At 50.4% G+C, this 15,293-nt stretch overlaps 5 protein-coding genes across 5 annotated transcripts; 3 read left to right on the top strand and 2 right to left on the bottom strand.

Moving 5' to 3' along the window:
- Window positions 1-528: 528 nt before the first annotated feature.
- N7484_004184 (M20 family metallopeptidase) lies at window positions 529-2,024 on the top strand (the record flags this gene model as incomplete). Its single annotated transcript, XM_057114604.1, has 5 exons — window positions 529-657; window positions 712-1,094; window positions 1,144-1,545; window positions 1,597-1,727; window positions 1,783-2,024. The coding sequence occupies 5 exons, from the start codon at window positions 529-531 to the stop codon at window positions 2,022-2,024; spliced, it is 1,287 nt and encodes a 428-aa protein (XP_056974744.1).
- Window positions 2,025-2,791: 767 nt separating this feature from the next.
- Window positions 2,792-3,838, top strand: N7484_004183 (zinc-binding alcohol dehydrogenase family protein; the record flags this gene model as incomplete). Its single annotated transcript, XM_057114603.1, has 1 exon — window positions 2,792-3,838. One exon carries the CDS (start codon window positions 2,792-2,794, stop codon window positions 3,836-3,838), a length of 1,047 nt encoding a protein of 348 aa, XP_056974743.1.
- Window positions 3,839-4,418: 580 nt separating this feature from the next.
- N7484_004182 (Na+/H+ antiporter Nha1) lies at window positions 4,419-7,637 on the bottom strand (the record flags this gene model as incomplete). Its single annotated transcript, XM_057114602.1, has 1 exon — window positions 4,419-7,637. The coding sequence occupies one exon, from the start codon at window positions 7,635-7,637 to the stop codon at window positions 4,419-4,421; it is 3,219 nt and encodes a 1,072-aa protein (XP_056974742.1).
- Window positions 7,638-8,996: 1,359 nt separating this feature from the next.
- mvp1 (sorting nexin Mvp1) lies at window positions 8,997-11,420 on the bottom strand (the record flags this gene model as incomplete). The annotated part of the gene is made up of 5 exons (XM_057114601.1): window positions 8,997-9,206; window positions 9,284-9,877; window positions 9,930-10,072; window positions 10,126-10,863; window positions 10,931-11,420. The coding sequence occupies 5 exons, from the start codon at window positions 11,418-11,420 to the stop codon at window positions 8,997-8,999; spliced, it is 2,175 nt and encodes a 724-aa protein (XP_056974741.1).
- Window positions 11,421-12,881: 1,461 nt separating this feature from the next.
- N7484_004180 (L-glutamate gamma-semialdehyde dehydrogenase) lies at window positions 12,882-14,714 on the top strand (the record flags this gene model as incomplete). Its single annotated transcript, XM_057114600.1, has 3 exons — window positions 12,882-13,001; window positions 13,061-13,168; window positions 13,230-14,714. 3 exons carry the CDS (start codon window positions 12,882-12,884, stop codon window positions 14,712-14,714), a joined length of 1,713 nt encoding a protein of 570 aa, XP_056974740.1.
- Between the last annotated feature and the right edge of the window lie 579 nt (window positions 14,715-15,293).

Here is a 15,293-nt window from a genome sequence, read left to right as displayed (position 1 = left end):
TATCAGCTAACCTACCACTTCTACTGCGTGGCCCGTTCAGGCCAGACATGGGGCTCGCGAGTTCGGCTGTTTGTGAGGGGGAAACAAGTAAAAGGAGTCGCACGCTGACAACCGATTGGTCAAAACTTCAATTTTATGTACAAGAGAGATGATTATGCATAAAAAACAAATCAAGGCGCAAACAGAACACAAGTGCGGGCTTGTTAGTTTGGTTATATAGCCGATGTTGCACGATAAGGGACGATAACGCCACCAGATAAAGGATTGTTAACATTCATTGGCTGCTCTTAGCCGAAGCTCTGTGACATTTGGCGAAGTGACAACCAGGCTGCGATAGTCTATACGATGACTTGGGCGAAGACAGAGTATGGACTTCATGAATCCATGACTCAGTGCTTAGGGTAAAGGAAAACTTCAACTCTATAAGAATGCGGTCTATCCCATCTAACATGTCTTCTCTCATTCTCATCGATTCGCAGATAAACTCGCCAAAACGTCCAAAACATCAAAGATTACTCAACCATAAACATGGGTTCCATTGCTGACTCCTCCAACGTGAGCCCTCAAACGGGTATTGATAGGCTGAAGGCCATCCAAGAAATCGTCGAGTCTTCGGTTGGAGCCGCTTCCACCGATCTGCAAAAGGTCATTAAGCATGTGTGTGATAAACTATACAACCACTCCCATCTATATATGCTAACTTGGGCACAGATCTATGATAACCCCGAGATCGCGTTTGAGGAGTACATTGCCCATGATACTATTTGCAAGTACCTCGAAAATCAAGGATTCCAGGTCACCCGGAAAGCCTATGGCGTCGAGACTGCCTTTGAGGTTCTCTACGGCCAGGGTGGGAGAGTTGTCAGCATCAACGCAGAATACGATGCTCTCCCCGGCGTTGGTCACGGATGTGGCCACCACCTGATCGCCGCTTCAAGTATCGCCGCTTTCCTCGGCGTTACGGCCGCCATCAAGCAGAACGGTATCAAGGGTCGTGTACAGCTTCTTGGATGTCCCGCGGAGGAGAACCAGGGTGGCAAGGCTGTTCTGTGTAGTGCTGGAGCTCTTAAGGGCGTCGATGCCGCTGTCATGGCGTAAGTATCGAAATCTACCCTGCAGTAATCATCCACTAACGTGCGGCAGACACCCCGTGCCTCCCACTCAAATTGTGCCAAATGCAATTGAGGATAGTATCACCGGAATCGGAGGTGCTTCCTCCTTGGCCATGCTTCGGTGGGTCGTGGAGTTCCACGGAAAGGCTACCCACGCCTCCGCATGCCCTCACCTTGGTATTAATGCGTTCGATGCCGCCGTGGCCGCGTATAACAACATTGCTCTTTTGAGACAGCAAACTCTTCCCGAGGAGAGAATTCACGGTGTCGTTCTTGAAGGACCCACCGTGCCCAACACCATTGGACACTACACTAAGACTGTTTGGATAGCTCGCAGCCCCACCCGGGGTAAGCTCCAGGCCCTTTCAAAGCGCGTTCTTGCTTGCTTTGAGGCTGCTGCCATAGCTACTGGATGTACTGTGACTATCACTGAGTGCGTTCTCAAATTTCCCTCTGATCTTATTACAGAGCTAATATCTTCTAGGGGTAACATGTACACTGATACCCTCGTTACTGAGAGCCTTTGCAATCGCTATGCAGATATCACAAACAGCGTTGAAGGCCTGAAGACTATACCTTTCATTCACAGGATCGAGCCTGGCTCCACAGACTTTGGTAAGAAAATCATTTTTCACAGATCAAGTTTGGATTTCCTCCTAACTCGGCATAGGTAATGTCACATATGAGTGCCCGGGTATTCACGCATATTACGCTGTCCCTTGTCCCATTGGAACTTCTGTCCATCATCAAACTTTCACTGCGGCCACGGGTACCGAAGAGGCATACTACCGCGCACTCAAGCAGGGAACTATGCTGGCTCTGACTGCATGGGATCTGCTTACCGACGATGCATTCTATAAGGAAGTCAAGGCTGAGTGGGATGTGACGGTCAAGAAGCACAGCTTCGCTTGATTGGAATATTTATAATTGAAAAATATTTTTCGTTTTCACGTTGCCTCTAATACCGTATGGCGTGACATAGAGGCCCCGCGTACCTAGTGTGCACGTGTGTCGATTCATGATTTGATTCAAACCATAGATGTGGAACCAGTGCGTCGAATAGAGACAGTTTGGTACAATGCCAGCCTTGACTCATTGGCCCGAAGGTGGACTGTAGTCCTATGATCTGTGCTGTATTGAAATGAAGTTCTCTGCTATCCATCAACGGGATTGGGTTGACTAAAATATGAAAGCTCCAGAGTAGAAATGTAGAATGATATTGAGGCTGATATGACGTAAGTAGTTTTCGTATGACCACGTGACCTGTAGATATTTCGAGAATGCGGTCTCCACATTGGCCTTGAGCAAAAGGAAAGTGATTTATAATCCCAATTGAACCTCGGCAGAAGTGATGATTTCATTATTAAGCTTCTTTTTCTCGGGTGACTCCATATATCCTAGCGCGAAGATTCAACGTTATTGGTTGTTGGCGCGGCGTCTAAACCGCTTGCAGCTAGTGCCCCCTTATTCGGGCTTAGCGTCGATTGTATATGGGTGTAATGATGAAGAAACTAAACACTAAATCGTTGCTTGCTAAGTTTCCGTCGTTTTCCATTGGATTGGATTGAGTTTTTTCTCCAAGCTCACGACTATATATTTCCACAACCCCCTGGCAAACACATGTTGTTATAACCATTTCTGTCTTTCTCCTTCCGATATATATAACTTAAACAGCCATAATGACCACACAAAAAGCCGTCGTCGTCACAGCTCCCCAGGTTGCGGGCCTTGTGACCGACCGCCCACTGCCCACTCTCCGTGACGAATATATCCTCATCAAAACCGAGGCCGTCGCTCTGAACCCAACCGACTGGAAGCACGTTCTCTACGTATCCCCACCGAATGCTCTGATCGGCTGCGACTATGCTGGTGTAGTCGTTGAGGTCGGCAAGGACGTCAAGAAGCCATTTAAGAAGGGAGATCGCATCTGCGGTTTTGTCCACGGTGGAAACGTCAATCAATTGGAAGATGGTGCTTTCGCCGAGTACATTGTCGCAAAGGGAGATCTCCAGATGCACATTCCCGACAACCTGAGCTTCCAGCAAGCTGCCACCCTCGGTGTCGGCATCACCACTGTCGGCCAATCGCTTTACCAAACCTTGAAGTTGGCCCTGCCCACCGAGCCCCTTAAGACACCCGAGCCCCTCCTTATCTACGGCGGCTCGACCGCGACCGGAGCCCTGGCTATTCAGTTCGCTAAGCTGTCCGGCTACAAGGTCTACACAACCTGCTCCCCCCGCAACTTCGATCTCGTCAAGAGCCTCGGTGCCGACGAGGTCTTCGACTACAAGGATCCCAACTCCGCGGCCGCTATTCGTGCGGCCACCGACGACAAGCTCAAGCTTGTTCTCGATACCATCTCGATTGAAAGCAGTGCGCAGTACTGCGGTGAGGCGATGTCCACCACTGGTGGTGATTACACTGCCTTGCTTGCCGTTGGTGTTAAGCGGGAGAACGTGAACAACCACATGACTCTAGGATACACTGCGGTTGGCGAAGCTTTCGACAAGTTTGGCCGGTTCTGGCCCGCTCAGCCTGAGAACAAGGAGTTCGCTATTGGATGGTGGAAGATCGCCGAGCCACTCTTGGCTGCGGGTAAAATCAAGGTACACACTCCTAAGGTGAACCCTGGTGGTCTGCGGGGAGTTCTTGATGGTTTGGAGCTGCTCAAGAACGACAAGGTCAGCGGCGAGAAGCTGGTTTACAATGTCGCGGAGACAAACTAGACTTATTTTATAAATATGGTGTAACGAATTTTTAGAAATCTTTAGATATTGAATACGACATAAAAAATCATGAAGTCAAAAGCAGTAATCTAGCGGATGAGTAGATCGTCACTGAGCCGCCCGCTGGAATTGTCAACGTTTGAACACCTGGGTCTTCGGACGAAGGAGTATTCTATCGGTATATCACTTTAAACTCGGCAAGCTAAGAACGTCAGGTACCAAGGTTAAGAGGACTATGACCCATATTTGAAACCAGTTATCATTCACAAAGTCAATGTATTCAAATGTTTATGAACCGCTTCTAGCAATATCAACTATAAGAAATAAAGTTTAGGCATCATGTTCATGTTCATGTCCATGTCCACGAGCATAAATCACTTCGTTCTTCTGACAATTATGCCCCAAAGGGCCGACACCATGCATAGTAATGAGGAAAGATACATGAATCGTACCAAAAGCAAAAGGTATGTTCAAAACTTGATGTTTAAAGTACTGGATGGAATTTAAGACATCCGTAAGCATCACAGATCATTTACAGAGCAAAGAGAAAGAAACAGTCATGCAAAACAAAAAAGAGAGTCTAGCGACCCTTTTCACCTCCCCAGGATACTCGTGGACGGTGGCCTGGAGTGTGTCGAGACATGGAGCCTGAGCCAGAGCTGGAGGATTGTTCACCACTAGGGCTGGTTGGGTCAGATGCTCGGGGCTTGTTGGTGGACTGAACGTCGCCAGTTGGTGGGATCAGGCGAGGTTCACCATCGTCTTCGCTGTCGGAGTCTTCTTCAACAGCTTCGTCGTCATCTGATTCAGAGTCGGTGTCACCGCCGTGCCCAAGGGCTGCGAGACGACGGCGACGCTCAGCTGGGGTTTCACCCGTATCATCGTCCCTCTCACGAGGTGGAGCGGTCAGACCGGCAGCTTGACGCAGGGCCGATGGAGGGATACGCTCAGTACCGTCATCGTCAGAGTCACGGCGAAGACGGGCACGAGGCGGTGCAGGGCTGAGGTTGCTGCGACGTTCTTGAGCAGAGGTTCCGCGAGTCCATTTGGCCACAGAGGCGGCCACATTTGGCCGCTCGGTGTCGGTTTCCTCCTCGCTGCTGAGCTGACTGTCGGTGACAGACTCGGAATCGAGTTCTTCCTCGGTCTCGGGGATTGTGTCAGTGGCAACAGCTGCAGCGACCGCAGACAGACGACGCTCCGTCTTTTCTTCCTTCTTGGCTTCCTCCTTGGCAACTTCTTTGACGGGAGAAGGTGCGTCCGTTTGTTGGACCACGTCCCGACGACCCTTGGCATCCAAGCCCTTGATTTGCTGGAAGAATTCGTGCTTGTTCATACGGCGGCCCTTGTGGCCGATACCTTTAGAGTCGACATCCGAGCTCTGAGCCAAAGTGAATCGCAGACCATCATCAGTGGTCCAGTCATCGGTTTCGGTTCTAGGAGCAGGCTTCTGTTTCTTCTGGCCGGATGCCTCTCCTTCCTCTTCCCTGCCGAGCCAAGTACCCATGCGAGTGAGACCGCGACGAATTGGAGCCGGGTTTGCGGGGCCAGGTTGCTCTTCAGGCTTCGGCTTCTGCTTGGCAGGCTTGTCCCCAGAAGGAATAGTGTACTTCTTGATTACTTCACCATCCTCGTCCTCAACAATGATAGTATTACCAAATTGATAGGCATGGGCAGACCGATGCTTAGGTTTCGCTGGAGCGTCAGCCGTAGGCTTGGTTTCTTCTTTATCTTTGCCCCGGGCTTTTCCAAGACCGGTCCAGGAAGTCCACTTGTTGCGGGCCTTTTCGCCTGGGTGACCAATCTTGTCATCAACAGTGTGCTTGATCTCCTCGCCCTCGTCCTTCTCGTGAGGCTGACTCTGAGAATGCGCGAACTCGCCAGTCCTGTCGCTCTCGAGTCGTCGGCGTTGTTCCTCAATTAGCTCTGACTGTTGTTCAGGGGAGAGATTGCGGGTATCCTCAGTCTTGAGCACATTGCCTTCTTCGTCTTCAATGACTAGATTATGACCCTCTTGGTACACTTCAAGCTCTGGCTCACGGCCGAACCGTTCCCGCTCAGCATTAGGAGGAGAAGCACCACGTTCCACAGCATCTCGCTCTTCCATTTCCTGTTCCGCTTCGGAGGCCTCTTGTTCAGGTCGTCTCTGTGGTATGATGGCAGATTGGCTAATAGGTCCACCGACATCATTATGCTTACGGCTCTTCTTGCGGCGTCGACGAATAGGCTTTCGCGCGGCGTCGCTAGTCTGGGCATCGGTGTCGTCTTCACGCACCCGGCGAAGGAAGTTTCCAGGCATACCAATGGGTGGTAATGTTCCAGGGGGATATTCCGGCAATTTCTCCTCTTCTGAATCTTCAGCCTTCCGGAAAGACATGGAGCCCTTGGCCAGAGAAGAAACACGGGGCAGCCGGTTCATCCACGAAGGACCCTCCTCGTTGGCTTGGGTATAGGAGAGCGTGACCGTCAAGGTGTTGATACGCTTGCCGAGAGTGAAAACAGCAATCGACGAGCCATGCACCAAAATGGAGGAAATGACCATAAATGTTGTTATAGGCCAGATGAGCTGGACTACGTAATAGTTATCCGCTCCAGGTTTCGGAAGACTACTCTCTTCCAAGGGCTGCGTGTTATCTTGCTCCAATTCAGCCCGAGCCAAAATTGCTGCAAAAATGGCACCGACACCAATCGGGCCAAAGTGCCCAGCAAAAAGAGCCTCACGCCAGGTTTTCACATCGGGGATGAATGGTTTCATCAGTAACATGATGGGTATGCGACGGAAGAAGATCACCAGGAGTGCAATAACCACCAACCGCCACGGGACAATACCGAGGTCGGGAACATTGTAGTCCTCCCATGGGATAATGGCTCCAAAGTAGACAAAGTAGGCTAAATTGAGCAACAAATCGATAACGTTGGAGACATGTGCTTCTTCGGTTTTCTCCGTGAACCAACCATCATTACTAAATCCGACTCCGCAAGAGAATCCGATTAGTAGGTCGTCCATGCCCAGCAGACTTCCGGAGCCTGCACAGAACACTGCCAGAACGAAGTAAAATACGAGGAAACTCTCTCGATCAATTAGACCCTTGCGTTCAGCAAACTTGATGGCATGGCGGGCCAGATAACCGATGACAAATCCGAAAATAGCACCAAAGATGCACTCATAGAGGATGGTGATGCAGAACCAATTGAGCGACACCTCATTGGCATCGGGTCGGTATTTCCAGATGTAAAAAGATAGGTAGATGAACGGGAAAGCCATACCGTCGTTACAGCCGGACTCCGCGGACAAGATATCACGCAAATGTTTTGGGACTCGCTTGGCGAACTTGCCTTTACCGACGACGGAAGACGCCAAGACCGGATCGGTGGCCGTGACGCACGCGGCGCATACCAGGCTCTCAAGCCAGCTCAGCGGAGGGATCATCCACCAGATGAAAAGACTTGTTACCAGCCAGCCCCAGGTCATGACGGGGAGAAGTAAAAAGACAACGGATCTCCAGTGGCGTTCCATGTACGCCTTGGGCAACTCGACTCCGACGGCAAAACATTGCACGACCAGAACGATGCGCGAGCACTCAAGGGTGATTTTGTCGACATTTCCCCATGATGAGGGGTCGAATAGATTGGCAGCATGCGGTCCGAAGATAATACCGCAAAGCGTGGCGACAGTAGCTTCGCCAATGTAGAGCTTCTCCTTGACAAACAGGGAGCACAGCATGAACAGGCCTGTGAAACCACCCAAGATCATATACGCCAAATGCGGCTTATCGATATCCAGATGGTCCCACGCCATAATGTAAAACCGAGTGTCACGGATTTAGGGATAATGTCGGGTGTAGAAGTGTTTGGGGTTTTTTGAATTCTGATTTCTTTCAGTTCGTACTGTTTCCTCCTTTCCAGAGCTTCTCCCGGACCACGAGAACTCAATTACCGAATAGATTTCCGCCTCGACCGTCGCTGGTTCACGTAGCTCCTCATGCCTTGGCGAAAGATTCTGGGAATAAAGAGTGGGCGGTGGCGTTAAATGCCCTGTAGGGCTGAAAGAAGGGTCTTGCGCGCGCGTCGACTGGTAGAAACTCTCCGGTTGGGTTTGATCGGAGGTGTTACTGCAGTTCTATGCAAATCCGAGTGGAAGTCCGAGCGTAGCCGTGCGCGAGGAGCGGAGAGGTAGAATGAGGATGGCTGGGCAGATCGATTGATAGATTGCCCGTTTCCCGGAGGAAGGAAGTAAGGAAGAAGAAGAGAAAAAGAATACGAGCAAGAATACCAAGACCAAGACCAAGAACCAGGGAATATGACCGGGCGCGACAGGTCTTGGTAAGACTCTTGGCCGAGAGGAAAGATGAGATTTGCCTAGAAGTTCTTTCTTGGACAAGAGCGGGATTCGTCAGCCGAGACTTGGTGCACGCCCCACGCTTGGCAAACAGGAACCCTCCACGGGTTTTTTGAGTTTTAAAAGAATGGGAGGAGAAAGGGCTTGGGGAGATCTATATCCAAGCAATGAGAACCCTAAACAATCAAATCGCTGCAAGGTATGGAAACTATATAGCAAAACAACATCAAGCGGAAACCCTGTCGATCCATATGCGCCCGGTCTGTAATATACGGGACGCTTGCGGCCAAGATCAGAAAAAGACCAGCCCTGCGAATTGCCAAGCCCTGGCATTCCAGATCAATTGCGTGATTGGCTTGATATCGCCATTCCGTATCCACTAACCAATTCGATGTGGAGCTTCTGGAACCACGGACCCGTAACCGGACGTCATCGGGCTTGAGGTAAATGCCGATTTGCTATGGAAAAAGACGTACACATGACTCTATACAGTTACCGAGATACTTGAACAATTCAATTGAAAGACGAATATAGTTTTCACGAATAAGGGGGAATTGAGAATCGGGGAAATTGGGAATCGGGAACATGGGAATAGTATGCAACACAGAAACCCCGATAAGCCACCATCGACACGTACAGTGTCTCAGCTGAATTGCAAACCCTCCACACGGTACTGGCACCCGGGTCGAAATAAACACTTGCGGGGAAAATATGGAGATAGGGGGACAAAAAAAAAGCAAATGACCAAAGGATTCGGCTGGCGGAACCCGCGCCTAATCAACAAAGGTTCTATGTCCCGAATGCCTCAGAAAGCTTACTTTACTCTCCCGTCGGCATTCCTTCCACTTCATCGCTGAGTCGTCGCCAATTGTCCGCCTGCAGTTCGGCATACTTGACCCGCTCTTGACTCCAGTCCTGGTGCAATCGACTAATATGGTACTGACTCTGCTGGAAATGGAGAAGCTCGTCACGAAGACATTCCTTGATGAATACCCCACGTGCATGCTGCTGCACGATGCTTTCCTTGTCCTGCACGATCACCGAGGTGAGTCACACTGAAATACGGCAGAATGGGTCAATATGTAAGAGTGGGGGTGATCACGAACCTTGAAAATTGAGTCTTCCACTTTCTCGGTCTCGCCGGGCTTCACGGTGCCCGACGGTCGTGCCCGAAGGTCTTGTAGTTTACGTTCATTGGTTTCAATGCGCCGCTCCAGCTGCGGGATATTGTTACGGGCATAACGATCCCGTCGATCGAACATGTCGCGGACGCTCACCAAGCAGTCCCGTTGCCGTTTCAGATCCTCCAGCACGCCTTCACTCCATGCCCGTGCTTCGTCTTCCAGCAAACTTTGACTGGTTGACAGGTGTCGTGCGGTCGCAGTAATACCCACATTGAGCGATGGAACGTCATTCGTATCAACTGAATAGGTGTCCTTGGTGACCTCGGTCAGGGATTGCAAAGCCAAGGAGAATCGCAAATGGTCAGCGGCCAATCCATCATTCCGCTTCGCAAGTCTTTCAAGCAGCGTGCATAAGTTAATGTAGATTTCAGCCGACCGTTGCACTCCCCCGCGAACCGTGTCGAGCGTGTCGTTGAGGTCGGAAGGCAATGAATCCTCGAGATCGGGTGGAAGCACGCGGTCGGCGAATTCATCTTGAACCGAAATGGTGGCCTGTTTGCGCCAGACAGAGAGTTCCTATACCAGTATGAGCTACTTCTCTGTCTATCTCAGTTGCAGGGCTACTCACAGTAGGCACGGTCAAGAACATCACCACCAGCTGTTCCTGGCCAAGCACAGGATGGCGAACGAGGGAATTGGTAAATCTGATAAGTCCACGGCGTCGCTTCTCCAGGAAAGAATTTGAGTCCGCTGAAAGGTGAGTACCATTCACTTGATAAAGGTGAGCAAGCAGTTTGGAGCGCTTCAATCAGCGTAAGACGTACCTGAGACTCGCTTCGGCGGGAGAAGGGGCAATTGCCGGAAGGGGAAGCGTTTTTGAAGACAATCCAGAAGCCAAACAAAATCACTGTATCGACGGACAACGGTACTACCCCTTCGTGCAGATTTGACTTCATAATTGCGATGCTGGAACATGAACATGCCCTCCTTCTCGGGCAGAAGGTTGATGGAGACCGTCTCCTCGATCTGGGGGTTCGTCGTCCGAGTAACGCCAGTCGACCGGCGCCGAGGCGTGAGGTCGCTGGGATCGTCTCCAGGGGGGGCAAAGCTACTCAAAGTCGGGCGGGGAGCAGCACTAAATGGAGCCTCTTCAGAAGGTCTCCTGACAGGGCCACCCCATCCAGACCCAGAGCTGCTCGGGGGTCCTGGCTCGGTCCGGCCATTGGTGTGCTCCCGAATCGCTTCACTCTGGGCTGCATCTTCCACAGCTTTGTTCGACCAGGCGTTGGTGGTAGAGCGCAGGCTTCCGTACCCATTGTAGGGCCGCTGGTCCACTGCGGCCGGCCCGTGATCGTGACCCCGATGAAGATCCGGGCTTCCCCATGGGTCAGCATCTAGTCCACCCAATGATTCTCGTCGAGACTGCCGAGACCGTGCCGAGTTGGGTTCTTGTAGTGGGGTTTGGTGAGATGGAGGAGTCTGCGGTCGTTCGGGTTCAGCGGCAGCCGCGGAGTCGTGGTTTCGAAGCCGGTCTAGAAAGCCACTTCTCGGCTGAGGAAGCTCTACAAGTAGATTTCGTTAGATTTGTATCACGAAGAGAGCAATAAAGTATGCAATCGCACTACTCACTCTTGCGATGATCATCGACCGTATCAAATGATAAGTCCTCGCCTTCCTGCCCAAGACCCACAAGCGCAAGCAAGACATTGAACTCGGCGCGACCCAGCCCACCCGAGCTCTCATGGTCTGCAGAGACAACAAGATTCAGAATCTTGCCTTGATCCGATGCGCTCAGTCCACTGCTGGAAAGAATCTCCCGAACAGAGGTCAGCCCGACACCGGAACCGACCCTATCCCCACTGTTCAGTATCAGGTCGTATGCGTCAACATAGCTTTCGGGTACATCCGTCGCAGGCAGCAAAGTTCGAACAAGGTCGCGACGAGCACCCCGTTTCGCAGTGTTGGTCTGGTTCCAAGGCGATGAGCTATCGTCACCGTCGTCATCGGCAAACAGCGATGGGGACCCGCGAGCTGAGTCGTCCGCGAAAAGCGATGACTTGGACCTCTTGGTGGAGGCCGCCGCCGAGGGCTCCTCCGGAGACGTACCGAATAAGGACATCAGGGGCTCCGTAGGGTGGGATGTTTGCGCGGGGGTTCAGATGGGAGGTGTGGAGGTTGCTAGCGACAATGACGAATTGCCGATACGGTCAGGCGGAGCTAGCTTGGTTCGAGGTGGCTGGGTTGTACAAACTGCAGTAAGGGAGTTTTCCCTTGCAATATCTTTCCGCAATTAATTAGCGGAACCAAACAATAGAAGAAAGGCCCGCCCTTCCTCGATTGATCGGAGGAGGTGTGTAATGGGGAGGTGATGTCTGTGAGGGGAGAGATAACGGTTCCGCGTGGAACCTTCCAAGGTTGTCGCACCTGCGCACCAAGCCAACTTATCTCAACCAGGGAAGAAGCTGTGTGGGTGGACTTGTAGCAGTTAGATCACGAATCGAATGATTAAGAAATTTATGCGCTTTAGCTTTTATTCGATGCCAAATTTATGACGTTCTCCAACTTGCGTCCATCTCTCATATCTGCAAACCTGCTTCTCTAGCTGAGTCAACAAGGGTTGAAATACATAAGCTTCAACCTAGAAGGTTCTTAGCGAAATTTAATGCAGGTTCAGGCAGCTATTAATACACCGTGATATCATAAGATTGATGACAATTTTGAGGCTTCACTAAGGTTCATTATACCTGTTGTATGGATTTTACCTCTAACGCTCCCAGATTGGAGGTTGTGTATCCCAAGTGTGCTGGATATGTCATTGACAGATTTCCTAGAGAAAATTCGCAAACCCATCGTTCGAAGTCATATTTAGTTGGTTAACCCATGCACATCCATAGATGTAGCCTAACAATACCTACTAACACCCTCGAATGTCGGCACACATATAATGGCTTTCCAAGCATCTGTCACTAGGATATCGTGTCACATGGGCAATGGTCCACCAGAAAATACGAGGACGCGACTATTGTAAGTCACGCACCGCCTAGGCCTAGACAACCATAAGTATCTGGGCATATGTAGCTTCCTAGAGTTCAAATTATGATATCCTTGTAAAGCGACGCGAGTGGTCCGAAATGACCTAGTTGAAAGGCTCTAAGCTCGCTCCATTATTAGCAGCACATTCGAAAACACTTCCTCTCCCAATAATACCATGGAAGCAACCTCGAGGAATGTAGACCCAAGTTGGACGTTTGATAGTCACAACTAAATCTGATCCTTGGAAAATGACAGCAGATCGGATATAGTCCGTTCCAGACGATGTGGGGAATGCTTATCAGACGTCGGAGGAGCATCCCGACATCTACATCTGATCTGCAACCCTATCCAGTCTCGAGCTTCCCCACAGAAACAGGACAACGGGTTGGTAATGGAGGGGTGACTTCATGCAATGAGATATGCAAAGTCGGAGCACGTCTCCGATGTTCGGTGCAGCTCACGCGGGCAAGCATATTTAAAGCTTGGAGAAAGGAAGTTAGCTGGATTGCCTATATTCGGAACTTTTGAATTGCCCTTAGACTGAAGAATGCGGCCTTCTACGATTACTCGTGTTGCTGGTCTAAACCGACTATCCCTTCGTTGCAATGGGGTTCCTCGTCGCCACTTGACTATGCTACATCCACCCAAGTTTGTCAACGAAAAGCCGGTAAGCTCCAGCCTCAGCAAATCTAGATTGGAAAACTTTTGCTAAAGATTAGTGGGCAGCTTGACTATGCAAAGAACTCACCCGAAAGAGCTGCGCTCACCAAAGCCATTCAAAAGCTTAAGAGTGAATTCCCTGTCACAATTCCGATCCAGATTAATGGAGCAGAGGTACAATTGAAGCCTTCTCAAGAGACAATTCGAGTGAGACTGATGAGCGAGGAAATAATAGGTACAAACAAAACAATCACGATCCCAGCCCAATCCTTCCAAGCACAGCGAAATCGTCGCCCACTATGCTTCCGCGAGTGGAGACCAAGTCGACGCTGCCATCGATGCCGCTCTCAAAGCCAAGCCCGCATGGGAGGCCATGCCCTTCGAAGACCGCGCCGCAATCTTCCTACGTGCCTCCGAGCTAGTTACTGGAAAATATCGCGCCGAGATAGTTGCTGCCACAATGCTTGGACAAGGCAAGAACATCTGGCAGGCAGAGATCGATGCGGCAGCCGAGACAGCGGATTTCTTCCGCCACTATATTCACGAGGCATGGGCGCTATTCTCTCAGCAGCCGAAGATCCAAACAGAAGGGGTTTGGAACAAGATGGAATATCGTCCATTGGAAGGCTTTACATACGCCATTGCTCCTTTCAACTTCACTGCACTTGGAGCTACCCTTATCGGACCGGCTGCGTTGCTTGGAAATGTCGTTATTTGGAAGCCCTCTGATTCGGCTCTCCACGCTAGCTGGTTACTTCACAAGATTCTGCTTGAAGCAGGTTTACCAAAGGATGTGATCCAGTTCATTCCTGGTGATGCTGAGGAGGTCACCAATGTCATTTTAAAAAGACCGGAGTTCAGTGCTTTGACCTTCATTGGATCAACGGCTACCTTCAAGGGCATCCAGAAGAAGATCGGTGATGGTATCGGTGAAGGAATTTATAACTCATACCCTCGCGTTGTCGGCGAGACCGGCGGCAAGAATTGGGGCATTGTTCACCCCACCGCAGATGTGAGGAGCGCTGCTCTAAACACCATCCGGGCAGCCTTTGAATACCAAGGACAAAAGTGCTCTGCCAACTCCCGTGTCTACGTAGCGGAGTCTGTTTGGCCTGAATTCAAGAAAGTCTTGACCGAGCAGACTCAGGCCTTGAAGATGGGCAACGTGGAAGATTACAGTAACTTCATCAACCCAGTCATCCACGAGAGGTCCTTTGACAAGCTCCAGAAGGTCATCGAGGACGCAAAAGCTGACTCAGAGCTTGAACTGATTGTTGGTGGCAAGGCCTCCAAGGATGAAGGTTACTACGTGCAGCCCACTGTATACCGGACCTCCAACCCGCATCACGAAATTATGTCAAAGGAACTCTTTGGGCCGATTTTGTGTGCCTACGTATATCCTGATGCTGAGTGGGAGCAAACCCTCAAATTGGTGGATACCACATCCCGTTATGCTCTCACTGGAAGCATTTTTGCCAAAGATCCTTACGCAAGCCGCCAGGGACAGAAGGCTTTGAAGCACGCTGCTGGTATGTTGTATCTCAACACCAAGTGTACTGGAGCTACTGTGGCACAGCAGCCATTCGGCGGTAGCCGTGACTCAGGAACAAACGATAAGACTGGTACTATGGCGCACTTGCAGAGATTTGTGAGCACGCAGACAATAAAGGAGGAGTTTGTTCCTCTAGAGCAGGTAGAATATCCTTCCAATGAGGTTTGATATGGCTTTGAATTTTGAATATGTAGATACGTGTTTATTACCGCGAAATGAATTCAAATAGAACAACTTTCAGTATTAAACTTATATGATATCTTATGCTCTTCATGAATCTGTAGATTTTAATATTAGCCTGAAAGCGCTAATATCGACATGGTGTTTTTGAGAGTGCCAGACGCGAACTTAGAAGGGATACAGGAGAGAGAATTCACTAGGCAGCGAATAAACCGTTCAATGTATTTGGTATAGAATGGGATCCGCTGAACAAGCAATCGGGTGCTCGTAGTAGCAATAAACTATCAGTAGGACTCTTCATTTAGTGGCTTTGGTATCTCCAAGACGGGGGTTGTAGGATGGCGGATAAAAGGAATCTTCGCTTGGTATAGTAGCCCTTACGCTTCCCTTGATACAAACCGGCCCGGTTGAAATAGACTGGCGGAGCCAAATACTCCAATTTGATCCTTATTGGCAACGGAAACCCCTCCTTGGAAAGTTTCCCACATAAAGGTGTAACCCGACAACCCCTCCCACATCGGAGGGGATCCCCGACTAGAGTCGGGTGACCACTGAACAACTCATCGG

Source organism: Penicillium longicatenatum, assembly GCF_028827895.1.
Source record: "Penicillium longicatenatum strain IBT 33135 chromosome Unknown contig_2_segment0_segment0, whole genome shotgun sequence".
Taxonomy (NCBI): Eukaryota; Fungi; Ascomycota; class Eurotiomycetes; order Eurotiales; family Aspergillaceae; genus Penicillium; species Penicillium longicatenatum.
The sequence above is the reverse complement of the archived record's forward strand: the minus strand, read 5'-3'. Positions and strand labels throughout refer to the sequence as shown.